Below are 13,655 nucleotides of genomic sequence, written 5' to 3'. Positions count from 1 at the left end.
CGGTCCTCATCGTCCTGCTCATTGTATCCTTCTGTACCTTTCATCACTTGGATGGAGATATATATATATATATAATATATTATATATATATAATATATATATATATATATATACAGGTAATCACCTTGACAGCGAATATCGGCAGGTTAAAGCATCATTCATACTCGTGAATAATTGTCAGATTGCATCATGCCCGTTGGCTATGAGAGAGCCTTGAAGCACTGTCACTCACAAAGTGTACAAGATGAAGATTGCCACTATGCTGTATTAATCAAAGATCCATACAGTACACTTGTCACATCACAATAGGAAATTATCATTTTCAAAAGCAGCACTACCACTAGTGTTGCGACAACCGCTCACTCTTGACATAGAATCACTGCACCATCTTTATGGTAAGAAATATCTACCTGCTGTAGATAACAAGTCTGGAAACCTAGCTTCATTAATATTTCTGAGAAAAATCTGCCATATCAGAGGAAGTTAGTATTTAAAATACTGGGATCCCTCACAGGGATTTGTTCATGTCAGGCACAGGCTTGCTGGGATATATCAAAACAAATTAAACTCCATGATGAAAAGGTCAGGTGACTAGATAAAAATCAGCCTTTCTCAGGCTCTGAGCCCTACTACAGTATGTGTTGCTGTTAGCTAATTGGAGAGCACAGACGAAGAGAAGCTCATTGGATGGCACATGCACCGCTTGGCAAGAAGTCCTGGGCGTAGGTGCACACAGCTTTGCAGAGGTAGGTCATAGTGCCGTAGCGGCCACTAGGGGCGCTGTCATACAGCAGCCTGCAGATCCCATTGGAGTGATCTTTCTCCAGAAGGGTGTCGTCAGCCCCCAGCACTTTCTGCAGAAGAGGGGAATATGGACACAATGTAAGGATGACATTGCAAAGACAATGTGCTATTTAATGTCCTTTAACATGTGGTGGTTTACAGGAAATGTAACTGAATAGTATTAAATACATGAATAGTAAATGTAACTGAATAACAAGCACAATGAACAATGTAAAATAAACATGTTCCACTGTGAAAATCAATGCTGAAAGAACAGCGGTCTGTTTCGCCAGCAGAGGTGAGACTACCGTATGGCCACTGACTGACCTGGTCGTGGTAGAACATTTCACTGGCCATGTGGACTATCTTATCTACATGGATGACACTGCCGATGCTCTCCAGCTCCACCTCGGCCAACAGGGTGAGCACCATTATGGCCTCCACTAGCAGCTGGCGGTACTCTGGCCGGGGCACGCGATTCAGCACCGTCTCCACGTGCACCGCAAACTTGATCTCACCGGGGGTCATCTGTGATCAACAACCCCCCCAGGGGAGGTGGATAGGAAATAGTGCATCATGTTGTGTGATATTGAACAAATCTGGTTCAGAGGTGAGCATGTGCTTGAATGAGTACAGGAAGGTGAAATTATTTAGATGAAGGAGTAACGTGAAGTTGATGTGGCTCAGCCTGGAGATCTTTTAGGGCGTACCTCTCTGGTGGTTGACGCTGGGAGAATGCACCCCACAATAGATAGACCGTCACACTGAAAAATAAAGTAGGGCAATTACATCTATGAACCAGGTAGAAACAAGTTTCACGGATGCTAATTATACATGTACCAGCTAGAACAAAGTGTTTGGACTACTGTGCAAAGAGTACCAGCACCTGTCGCCCACAGCATCTCACCTTCTGGAGGATGGACCAGACCTTCTGGTAAAAGCCAACAGGGACTCTGTTGAGGGCTCCGTCTAGACGTCTCCTACGTAACCACTGGCCATGGCGGTTGTCTCTCACCGCCATCTTTTCTGTAGCGCTCTGCAACGACTCGATGGATGGGAGTCTGTACCGCTGGAGCACACCAGGGGAAAACAAACACTTATAGTTAAGCTTTCTCTTCATTGTTAGATAGTATAAAACCTCTTGAGTTTATCACATAATACATATTTGTGGTATTGTATTCCCAGAAGTTATGTACAGTACCAGTCAAAAGTTTGGACACACCTACTCAATCAAGTTTTTAATTATATATATATATATATATATATATATATATATATATATATATATATATATATATATATATATATATTTTTTTTTTTACTATTTTCTACATTGTAGAATAATTGTGAAGACATTAAAGCTATGAAATAACACATGGAATCATGTCGTAACCTATAATATTTTCCAAAGTAACCACACTTTGCTTTGATGACAGCTTTGCATACTTTTCTCTTGATGACAGCTTTGCATACTTTTCTCTTGATGACAGCTTTGCATTCTCTCAAGCAGCTCCATGAGGAATGCTTTTCCAACAGTTTTGAAGGGGTTCCCACATGTGCTGAGCACTTGTTGGCTGCTTTTCCTTCACTCTGCGGTCCAACTCATTCCAAACCATCTCAATTGGGTTGATGTCGGGTGATTCTGGAGGCCAGGTCATCTGATGCAGCACTCCATCACTCACCTTCTTGTTCAAAAAGCCCTAAACACAGCCTGGAGGTGTGTTTTGGGTCATTGTTCTGTTGAAAATAAATGATAGTCCCACAAAGTGCAAACCAGATGGGATGGTGTATCGCTGCCGAATGCTGTGGTAGTCATGCTGGTTAAGTGTGCCTTGAATTCTAAATAAATCACAGACAGTGTCGCCAGCAAAGCACCCCCACACCACCTCCTCCATGCTTCACGGTGGGAACCACACATGTGGAGATCATCCATTCACCTACTCTGTGTCTCACGGCGGTTGGAACCAAAAATCGCAAATTTGGACTCGTCAGACCAAATGACAGATTTCCACTGGTCTAATGTCCATTGTATTACATGATTCCATATGTGTTATTTCATAGGTTTGATGTCCTCACTATTATTCCGCAATGTAAAAATAAAGAAAAACCCTTGAATTGTCATGACTCCCGCCGAAGTCGGCCCCTCTCCTTGTACGGGTGCGCGACGTCACCGGCTTTCTAGCCATCGCCACTCCATTTATCCATTTGTTTTGTCTTGTTCCCTGCACACCTGCACACTTTTCATTCCCCAATCACACTACATTTATTTATTCCTCTGGTCCCCCTCATGTCTTTGTACGCGATTGTTTTGTGTTACGTGTCTATGTTGACGCGCTTTACTGGTATGCGTTTATTCCGTGTTCTATTTCACGAGGTATGTCATTGTGTTTATACAGTATTACTGTGACTGTTTGCGCGTTTTCACTTTTGCATTGGCTGGAGGTTGACGCAGTGACGTCCTTCTGTTGGTTTCTCCTGCCTCAATAAAGTGTGCGCCTGTTCACAACTCTCTGCTCTCCTGCACCTGACTCCGCTCCCAGTACGCACGCCATTGCCATGAATGAGAAGGTGTGTCCAAACCTTTGTCTGAGAACGGAAGGATCAAATGCTTTATTATTGAAATATTGAAAAAATACAGACAGAAAAAGACAAACGGCATGATTTGAAGTACTGTACATATTCATATATACAGTAAGGTCCAAAATATTGGAACCCTTGATAAAGATGAGCAAAAAACATGGTATACAATAAATAATACAAATACTGAGCTATATTGCTGGTAAAAAAAGGGAAATTATATTATTTTATACTAACATAATTGCTCAGAGAAAGAGATTCTGTTCAACAGGTAATTTAAAAAATGGGTCCAAATTATTGGCACCCCTGTTTTGAGTATTATAGAATGAACCCGCTTCGTGAGGATAAAGACACAAAGTCTTTTTCTAAAATGTTTTATGAGATTGGAGAACACATTGGGAGGGATCTCAGACCGTTCCTCCATTTAGAATCTTTCCAGATCCTTGACGTCCTTCGACCACAAAAATCAACATTTCGCAATTGCCATCTGTCTCCGGACTTGAAGCCCATTGAAAACCTCTGGTTTATGTTAAGAGAATGGAAGGGTCAAATGCTATATTATTAAAATATAGAAAAAAATAGACAGAAAAAGACAAACAACATGATCTGAAGTTAGATGGGGCAGAGTATTACAAGCATTAGAAACATCAGGCTTCCTGTTAAGGCAAGGGCTGATTTCAAGGTTTTACTGCTAACCTACAAAGCATTACATGGGCTTGCTCCTACCTATCTTTCTGATTTGGCCCTGCCGTACATACCTACACGTACGTTACAGTCACAAGACGCAGGCCTCCTAATTGTCCCTAGAATTTCTAAGAAAACAGCTGGAGGCAGGGCTTTCTCCTATAGAGCTCCATTTCTATGGAATGGTCTGCCTACCCATGTGAGAGACGCAGACTCGGTCTCAACCTTTAAATCTTTACTGAAGACTCATCTCTTCAGTGGGTCATATGATTGAGTGTAGTCTGGCCCAGGAGTGTGAAGGTGAACGGAAAGGCTCTGGAGCAACAAACCGCCTTTGCTGTCTCTGCCTGGTCGGTTCCCCTCTTTCCACTGGGATTCTCTGCCTCTAACCCTATTACAGGGGCTGAGTCACTGGCTTACTGGTGCTCTTTCATGCTGTCCCTAGCAGGGGTGCGTCACTTGAGTGAGTTGAGTCACTAACGTGATCTTCCTGTCTGGGTTGGCGCTCCCCCCCCTTGGGTTGTGCCGTGGCGGAGATCTTTGTGGGCTATACTCGGCCTTGTCTTAGGATGGTAAGTTGGTGGTTGAAGATATCCCTCTAGTGGTGTGGGGGCTGTGCTTTGGCAAAGTGGGTGGGGTTATAATCCTTCCTGTTTGGCCCTGTTCGGGGGTATCGTCGGATGTGGCCACAGTGTCTCCTGACCCCTTCTGTCTCAGCCTCCAGTATTTATGCTGCAGTAGTTTGTGTCGGGGGGCTAGGGTCAGTTTGTTATATCTGGAGTACTTCTCCTGTCTTATCCAGTGTCCTGTGTGAATTTAAGTATGCTCTTTCTAATTCTCTCTCTCTCGGAGGACCTGAGCCCTAGGACCATGCCTCAGGACTACCTGGCATGATGACTCCTTGCTGTCCCCAGTCCACCTGGCCGTGCTGCTGCTCCAGTTTCAACTGTTCTGCTTGCGGCTTTGGAATCCTGACCTGTTCACCGGACAGGTAGCACACCTGTCGCAGACCTGCTGTTTTCAACTCTCTAGAGACAGCAGGAGCGTTAGAGATACTCTTAATGATCGGCTATGAAAAGCCAACTGACATTTATTCCTGAGGTGCTGACTTGCTGCACCCTTGACAACTACTGTGATTATTATTATTTGACCATGCTGGTCATTTATGAACATTTGAACATCCTGGCCATGTTCTGTTATAATCTCCACCCGACACAGCCAGAAGAGAACTGGCCACCCCTCATAGCCTGGTTCCTCTCTAGGTTTCGACCTTTGTAGGGAGTTTTTCCTAGCCACCGTGTTTCTACACCTGCATTGCTTGCTGTTTGGGGTTTTAGGCTGGGTTTCTGTACAGCACTTTGAGATATCAGCTGATGTAAGAAGGGCTATATAAATACATTTGATTTGATGATCATTGGGTGTGGATACTGTCGGAAGATGTGGGTCTGAGCAAGTGTGATGTCATCAATGTATGTAAATGTTAAGTTGTCTTTTGCTTTTGCTTATGTAAAAAATTCCACCCTGTGATTTGACTCGAGGAGGGCAAGTCCATAAGTGCCGGCGAAGGATATCAAGGATCTGGAAAGATTCTGTATGGAGGAATAATCCAAGATCCCTCCCAACGTGTTCTATAATCTCATAAAACATTTTAGAAAAAGGCTCAGTGCCATCATCCTCGCAAAGTATTGAAAACAAAATCTCTTTACCTGAGCAATTGTATTAGTATAAAATAATATATATGATTTTTTACATACAATATAGCTCAGTATTTGCATTGTATAATTTACAGTCTTTTTTTGCGCATCTTTATAAAAGGGTGGCAATCATTTTAGACCTGGCATCTACTGCCATACCCCGTTCAAAGGCACTTAAACATTTTGTCTTGCCCATTCACCCTCTGAATGGCACACGTGCACAATTCATGTCTCAATGGTCTCACGGCATCTACACTGATTTGAAGTGGATTGAACAGGTGACATCAGTAAGGGATGACAGCTTTCACCTGGACTCACCTGGTCAGTCTTGTCACGGAAAGAGCAGGTGTTCCTAATGTTTTGTACACTCCGTGTATATGCACACGTGTACATGTGCATGCTCAATCTCTACTTTCTGTACTCACTGACCCAAGCCACTCACCCCTGATTCAATGTTCTCGATGTCAAGGGAATGCACGGATAAGGACTGCAAAAAACACAAGGTAAAAAAGGCAAATCGATCAGCGGGCACATTAGTACGCCCTCAATGGTATGTCTGTATTGATTACGTAGATCACCATGCAGTTGGAGGCTGTTGGATCTCTGTCATGTTTACCGTTTCTGTATGCAGTCATACATAACACAGTATAGTGTCCTCACCAGCTTCCTCACTTTACTCTGATGTTTGCTTCCGCCCACACGCTTAGAGTTAGGCGAAATATCCTGGATGGCAATGGAGTCTGTACCTGTTGCACCCGGACGCACTGCAAATATACAGTGGGAAACAATGATCCACTTAAAATAAAGAACACCACAGACAAAATGGCTACTTGACAAAATACAAGTAGGATGAAACGGAGAAAACGTACGTGCTGGATTTTGAGCAGCCCTCCGGTAAAGCTACTAATATCAACGATGATCGAAGCCATTGTCACTCACCACTCTTCATCAGGCCAAACTCTTTCCCACTGAGAATGTGGTGCAGGAGGTTCTTTAGCTCTGAAGGGCTCATGTTCATCAGGCACTCCGTGGCCTCCTCGCCTGGAACACGCACAGAGAACACACACTTATTTCTACATGTTCCCTCCTCTGACCTTACATCTCAAAGACACACATCACCTATAAATGATAGAAATGGTTGCTTTAAAAATGTGTCCGACTGTCTGCAAACGTCTAATGTAGTGATGCCATCGTATACTGTATAACATAATGGAAGGAACCATCACTAAGATCAATCTGAAGGTTGTAACATCTGACCCTAGCATTCGTGCTATGTCAGCGCACCAGAGCAGTTGAGAGACTGGGCCAGCTCAGTAGCCATGACCTGGATGATCAGTCCGATCCTGAGACGGAACATCTCACTGAAGAGTTTTGGCTGGGTGCGGATACACATTGCCAGGAACACCATAATCTCCTGCAGGGGGAAAACAAACACCAGCTTACAGCACGCTGAGGCACAAATCAATACTCAACATACCGCTGGGACTAGTAGTCACCATTACATTCAGAATTATAATTTGAATATCTGAGCCACGGGCGTTCATATCGTCCTTACCTGAGTGAGAATGGCGATGGTCAGATTATTTTCACTGGCCACATCAATTAGCTTTGCCAGCTTGTCAGGGGGCATGGGGCTAGGTGGATACAATGACAACATCACTCACAAAGCAGAGCTTGTTTCTGTCTTGTCTCCATTTGGTCTCTTTCTAAAAATATATGCTGAATACTGTCATGAGGGTGCCGGGTGTGTGAAGGATTGAGGACAGTGAGCTCACGCTGAAATGGTCTTCTCCCTTGGCTCAGGGGGGAGACCCACTGTCAGGTGCTTCTGGTGGGCCAGCAGATCTGAACAGGCCTGTCAACAAAGCAAAAAAAAAACACCTAAAGTTCAGAGGTCAAAAAAACATTGGAATGGTATATCTGATCACCTGAGACGTGGCACTACCTTCCTCTCATTTAAGAACTTTGGATTTGATCAACCATGCATGTTGGCTAACCTAAATAACAGTGCATGAATCAACATGAGTAAGGAGGATAAACCGTTATGAACGGATTTGAAATGTGTCTGTGGTTCTGCGGCTAATTTCCGACACCAAGTTCAAGTGTAACCAGTCCTATCAATGGTGTGGTGTGACAGTGAGATGGGCAGTGAGTGGATAGATACCTCATCCAGCTCCTCCACTTTCTTCCGGAGCATGCCAGAGATCATGCGGACGAGGCCCCAGTGTTTCAGGTTCCCAGCCTTGTCGTACAGACTGCTCAGCAGCCGTCTAACAGTGGAGCCTTTACCGTGCAGCTTAGTGTCCCAGTCCATACCCCTGACACACACACGCACACACAGACAAACACAAATCAGCCCTCCTCTACAAAATCTACCTAGCTAGTATGAACCAGCAAAACCAACCACTCATTAGGTATCGGGAATTTGTGGTTTAGAATGGGTCCTTACTTGTCTTTGAAGAAAATGTAGAGGATGTCGGCCTGATCCTGAAGGTTGTGGGTCTGCTTTAGCACCTGCACCAGGGCCTGGTAGTCTATAGCTCCAGTCGTGTCCCTGGGCAGATTCATCTGGGCTGGAGGTGTGGCATTGGAGCCCTGAGAGACAGAGACACGGGGCACAACTCAGTGTTGTGTGGATACAACATCACACTGGTTAACAATCCGCAGACATGACATTCACAAGGTACAATGCCATACCCTGCCATCCACATCCACCAGGTGGAGGTTTGGCTGACGGGAGCGAAACAGTTTAGTTGGGAGGTACATGTGCACGTCTGTGGAGGGAGAGGTCAGAGGAACATTGTCATGATACCCAGATGGTGACCGTGTGTGTGTGTGTGTGTGTGTGTGTGTGGTTTATCTGAAATACATTTCAAGAAAATAACAACAAAAAAAGTCCTCCACAAAACGACAGATAGTATAGAGTAGAAGGCACGTGGCTCACTGTGGATGTCGAGTTCCCGTGCTTTGTGCACCAGTGAGACCATCTCACGGGTCTTTCTGGCCAACGCCCGGAAGCGGTTCAGACCGCCTTTATGGGAGCTGATCTTTTCGCTGTGTTTCGGTATGGACAGCAACTGGTCCAGATACTGAGCCAGGTCATCCACCTCTGAAAAGAGTGGGACACACGCGCACGCACGCACAGGTAAATGACCTTTCAAGGAATCTATAAGTATGCTTACAAAATGAGCGACACGTGCAGCCAGCCAGTACACTGTCAGTTAGCCGACTTGTTATCAGTCAGCTACGAAGACTCCAGTAATATACAGAAGAAATGTCAAATGTAAGAAAAAAAGGTCACAGACAACCAGGAATTCAGTTTCCTTTACGAGATGGTAGGGAGATTTTAAGATGGTTAGTTGTGTGGGAATTGACAACAGAGTAAGGAAGTAACAATCAAAACAGGCATTGTTGTATTGACAAGGGTTTACGTCAATGTGAGAATAGCTAAACCTATTTTCTTCTGACATTTGTTTTGCTAGAGATGAACTTTAGGATCTTGTGATGTTTTGCCTGAGACAAACGTCATTTTCCTAGGCTTTACCCACTCTAGCCCATCTCCCTAACATCATTACACTATCAGGCCATGCACAGCTTCAACAGCATTGTAACCACACAGACACCGTTGTCATGGTGACCACTGTAGTCACCACGCTGCTCACCATCATCCATGAAGGACAGTTGAGAGCAACAGGAAGTATTCATGAACTTGGACAGTTTCCCTGTCTGAACCCTGCATGAGGAGGGGAAGAGCAACCAACGTCATTAGGTGTGCTTGCTGAAAGCAAGAACGACTTTGAAAATCCGACAATTACTCGTATTATAATTTGCTTTCCGCTGCCACGTGTAGTGCCAAAACTGTAAAAGCTACCAACACCAAAACAACATTAAAGTGTGCTGGCTGACTGTCTTCAGTGTGCTTGAAAACAACTTTTTGATGCTACTTACAGTTTTCACACGACAACCGTATTTGCATAACTCCCAATGGATTTCAATGTTCATTGGTTAGAAACGTAAAAATTCCGGTCATAACTGGTCTTTAACCGTTTAAGCTACAAACGCCATTCTAACTTGAAAACTAGAATAGGGTGCTTGTATTCAGCTTTATAGGTATACTTCTTGAACTCTAACCATTTTCAATTAGCATAAAAGCTCCATAGGCTTCAATGGAAAATATTTTGATTTGTCGGCGTCGTGTCCACATTTACCATTGAAGTCTATGGAGCTTTTATGCAAATGTAAAATGGTTATAGTTTCAAAAGTATACATACAGTAGTATCAACACACTTTTGACAAGCAATGTAAGTTGTGTAGGTCTGCATATTTTAGAATTGGTTTAGTGTTTTTAACCATAAACAGTTCAAGAACAATGTTTAAATGTGCTGAATTAATCACAATTGATTGCTTGTCAAAATTATTTTTATACTGATTATACTTTTTCAACTACAACCATTTTATATTAGTATAAACTCTCCATAGGCTACAATAGGATGGATTTGGATTTTCCCCTGCTCTTGAACCATTTATGCTGCATACTCCAAAGCAACATATTGACCCAATTTATAAAGTATTGTTGATATTATTTGTGCTTTTTAAACTATATCCATTCAACACTTGCGTAAAAGCTCCGTAGACTTCAAAGGTAAATGTTAGATTCGCCACTGCTCTTGATCCGTTTCAACGACAAACACCAACCCAACGTTGAAATGTGCAGAGACCGACTCAACTTAGATTGCTCCACTACAGCTTTTTGCTTTAACTCACACTTCATAACCTATAAAGCGCGGTGCGTCGCCATTTATTTCAATGGCGGAATAAAGGCTTCAACATTCTAAACTGAAATCATGTCCACAGAACATTCAGAACGTTCAAACTATAAAACATTGTTCAGAGCTTAAGTACTCACTCTAGCCGACTATACTAGCTCACTATAATAACTCCACACTTTACCAACCACCCTAAAATAACTCACTATAACATACACATAGCCTACGAAAGCCCTATTACTACAAATCCCTACACCACTACTTTCTGCCGTCACTAACAATGTTTCACAACCATTAAATACCTCCAGACCACACAGACACACATTTCCCTTTAGGAAATGTCCTTTTATGATTTTGACTCTGACGTTGATCATTCTAATAGGCCAGTCGGTGGAACTCAATCCCGCGATCTAATTAGCCATTCTTCTATCAGGAACACCTCACCTTGCTCCGCCGTAGTAACCATCCTGCAGTTTTCTCAGAACGGCTAGTACTGCAGGGTCCAGCTCTTTCTGGTCATCAGCTGAAATAGAGTTCCAGAGAGTGGATTGTCAGGAGGACGTTACGTACGGTATACTATTTGATTAGGCTGCAAAGTCATGATGGGGCGGTGGTCAGGTCAAGTGACTTACTGAGCATATTGGATGAGATGGGGAAGGAGACCGTTGGACAGCCGGTAATTCTCCAGCGGGAAGCCAGGTAGGAAAGGTCATTGCGCAGCATCTCCAATATCATGTGGTTGTCCAACGCCAAGTAGAATTCCTGATGATCAATGAACTGGACATAACAAGAGAGACAGGGAGATGTCCGTGTTGAGTGTAATCAACAGCTGGTAGCTAACACACAACATGTCCTGACAGGGCTTCATCTCACCTGAGGGGTGAAGGAGAAGACAGTGTCGCGGATGATGTAGAATTTTGATGTCCCCAGAGTGCCAATGCGTCTGTATGGTCTCCCAGTGAGGCCTAGTCTCTGGTTGCGACCTGCATGGCCAACACGATGAATCGTTTTTGGGACAATCATGGCATACATTATATTTGTAAACCTGGCTTACACATCACAGAAATGGGCTCTTAAAGCCAAGGAGTTAAATTAACATCATAAACAACAAAAGCTATTAGCACAAGCATTAGGCTGTGTCTTTATCCTTTTAATTCATCTGTAGGTGTAGTGTTCAGTTCACCTAGCCTTGCATAGATGTGGCTCAACACCCTGGAGGGTTGGACTCTGATAGGATGGATGTCCTCCAAGGTATCAGCATCTATCCCTTCTTTCATCAACAGATGTTTGATGTGGTCCGTCTCAGCTAAGATGGACACTGAAAGCAAATCAGACAAGAACACTTCAATTTTGTCTAGTTTGAAGGAACCTCAAGGGCTAAAGGAGTCTCTCGTTTATTATAGTCATTTAAAACAATTAACACCAATAGAATGTATTATTTCAATCACTGTAGCAGATTTATGAGACTCGGTTAGGCACAATCTCTTCCAAATGGCATCTTTTGTACTGCAATTTATCACAGTCACCTACTGTACACATGAATACAAATATGTGTATTCTCCTACTGAGGTCAATATCTTTTCTTCTTCCCGACTGCCTGATGTAATCATCTTACCTTGAACCACAACATCAGGTTTGGATACAGTGGAAAACCGTCTGTTCAGAGGATCAATCTCTCCTGGGGCTAAAAAACCCTACAAAATAAGGACATGGAAATCAATTGAGAATTTGTCAGTTTCCGTTGTATACATTTATCCGAAATAACCAAATACTCTCCCTTCTGGCTATTGGGAAAAAAAATCCATAGTGCTATTTCAAAATGTATGTAGCAAGGTAAGCGAGCCTGAATAAAATGAACAAACTTGCAAACAAGGAAAGACATAGGACTATCCGTACCAAACTTGAACGTGTATTTCCAGGCACTAGCATTTCACCCCAATCAAAATGGCATGCTCATACTCCAATATTTTACAATAAGACCTGGTTGGCGCCCCCCCTTGGGTTTGTGCCGTGGGGAAGATCTTCGTGGGCTATACTCCGCCTTGTCTCAGGATGGTAAGTTGGTGGTTGAAAATATCTCTCTAGTGGTGTGGGGGCTGTGCTTTGGCAAAGTGGGTGGGCTTATATCCTGCCTGGTTGGCCCTGTCTGGGTATAGTCAGACGGCGTCACAGTGTCTCCTGACCCCTCATGTCTCAGACGCCAATAATTATGCTGCAATAGTTCATGTGTCGGGGGGCTAGGGTCAGTCTTCTATCTGGAGTATTTCTCCTGTCTTATCCGTTGTCCTGTGTGAATTTAAGTGGGCTCCCTCTAATTCTCTCTCTTTCTCTCGGAGGACCTGAGCCCTTGGACCATGCCTCGGGACTACCTGGCCCGACTCCTTGAGGTCCCCAGTCCACCTGGTCGTGCTGCTGCTCCATTTACAACTGTTCTGCCTGCGGCTATGGAGCCCTGACCTGTTCACTGGACGTGCTGCCTTGCTGTTTTCGACTCTCTCTCTCTCTACACCGCACCTGCTGTCTCTAACTCTGAATGATCGGCTATAAAAAGCCACCTGACATTTACTGCTGAGGTGCTGCCCTGTTGCACCCTCTACAACCACTGCGATTACTTTTATTTGACCATGCTGGTCATCTATGAAGTTTAGAACATCTTGGCCATGTACTGTTATAATCTCCACCCGTCACAGCCAGAAGAGAATTGGTCAATCCTCAGAGCCTGGTTCCTCTCTAGGTTTCTTCCTAGGTTCCTGCCTTTCTAGGGAGTTTTTCCTAGCCACCGTGCTTCTACATCTGCATTGCTCGCTGTTTGAGATTTTAGGCTGGGTTTCTGTATAGCACTTTGTGACATCGGCCGATGTTAAAAGGGCTTTATAAATACATTTGATTGTTTGATTTGCACCCCCCCCCCCCCCCCCAGTGGTCCAAATGTGGAATATGTACCCTTGCTGATATCATGGACAGTAATGGCTTGAGAAAATTCCAAGATTTGAAAGACATACACATTACCAGGCAACTTCTTTTTCCTGTATTTACAATTTAGATCAGCTATGCTGGGCTATGGAGTCCCTTGGGAAACCCAACTACCGAATAGGCTTTATAAATAAATGATCAAAAAATACATTAACATTTGTTCACAGACTGTATTTAA

The 13,655-nt window shown here is 43.7% G+C and overlaps 1 protein-coding gene across 1 annotated transcript in view; it reads right to left on the bottom strand.

Annotated features, from left to right (window-relative positions):
- Positions 1-247: 247 nt before the first annotated feature.
- LOC124005969 (phosphorylase b kinase regulatory subunit alpha, skeletal muscle isoform-like) overlaps positions 248-13,655 on the bottom strand; it is a 31,166-nt gene continuing 17,758 nt past the window's right edge. The window contains exons 13-32 of the mRNA XM_046315615.1: positions 12,120-12,198; positions 11,688-11,822; positions 11,378-11,487; positions 11,137-11,281; positions 10,949-11,027; positions 9,401-9,471; positions 8,683-8,847; positions 8,436-8,512; positions 8,188-8,333; positions 7,903-8,056; positions 7,514-7,593; positions 7,294-7,372; positions 7,023-7,152; positions 6,678-6,779; positions 6,399-6,502; positions 6,181-6,225; positions 1,691-1,852; positions 1,494-1,547; positions 1,111-1,311; positions 248-854 (exon numbers count right to left, since the gene is read on the bottom strand). Of these exons, the coding sequence (XP_046171571.1) occupies positions 681-854; positions 1,111-1,311; positions 1,494-1,547; positions 1,691-1,852; positions 6,181-6,225; positions 6,399-6,502; positions 6,678-6,779; positions 7,023-7,152; positions 7,294-7,372; positions 7,514-7,593; positions 7,903-8,056; positions 8,188-8,333; positions 8,436-8,512; positions 8,683-8,847; positions 9,401-9,471; positions 10,949-11,027; positions 11,137-11,281; positions 11,378-11,487; positions 11,688-11,822; positions 12,120-12,198 (2,292 nt within the window). The 3' untranslated portion in view covers positions 248-680. The remainder of the gene's footprint in view (positions 855-1,110; positions 1,312-1,493; positions 1,548-1,690; positions 1,853-6,180; positions 6,226-6,398; positions 6,503-6,677; positions 6,780-7,022; positions 7,153-7,293; positions 7,373-7,513; positions 7,594-7,902; positions 8,057-8,187; positions 8,334-8,435; positions 8,513-8,682; positions 8,848-9,400; positions 9,472-10,948; positions 11,028-11,136; positions 11,282-11,377; positions 11,488-11,687; positions 11,823-12,119; positions 12,199-13,655) is intronic.

This window comes from Oncorhynchus gorbuscha, linkage group LG02 (assembly GCF_021184085.1).
Source record: "Oncorhynchus gorbuscha isolate QuinsamMale2020 ecotype Even-year linkage group LG02, OgorEven_v1.0, whole genome shotgun sequence".
In the NCBI taxonomy this organism is placed as follows: Eukaryota; Metazoa; Chordata; class Actinopteri; order Salmoniformes; family Salmonidae; genus Oncorhynchus; species Oncorhynchus gorbuscha.
The sequence above is the reverse complement of the archived record's forward strand: the minus strand, read 5'-3'. Positions and strand labels throughout refer to the sequence as shown.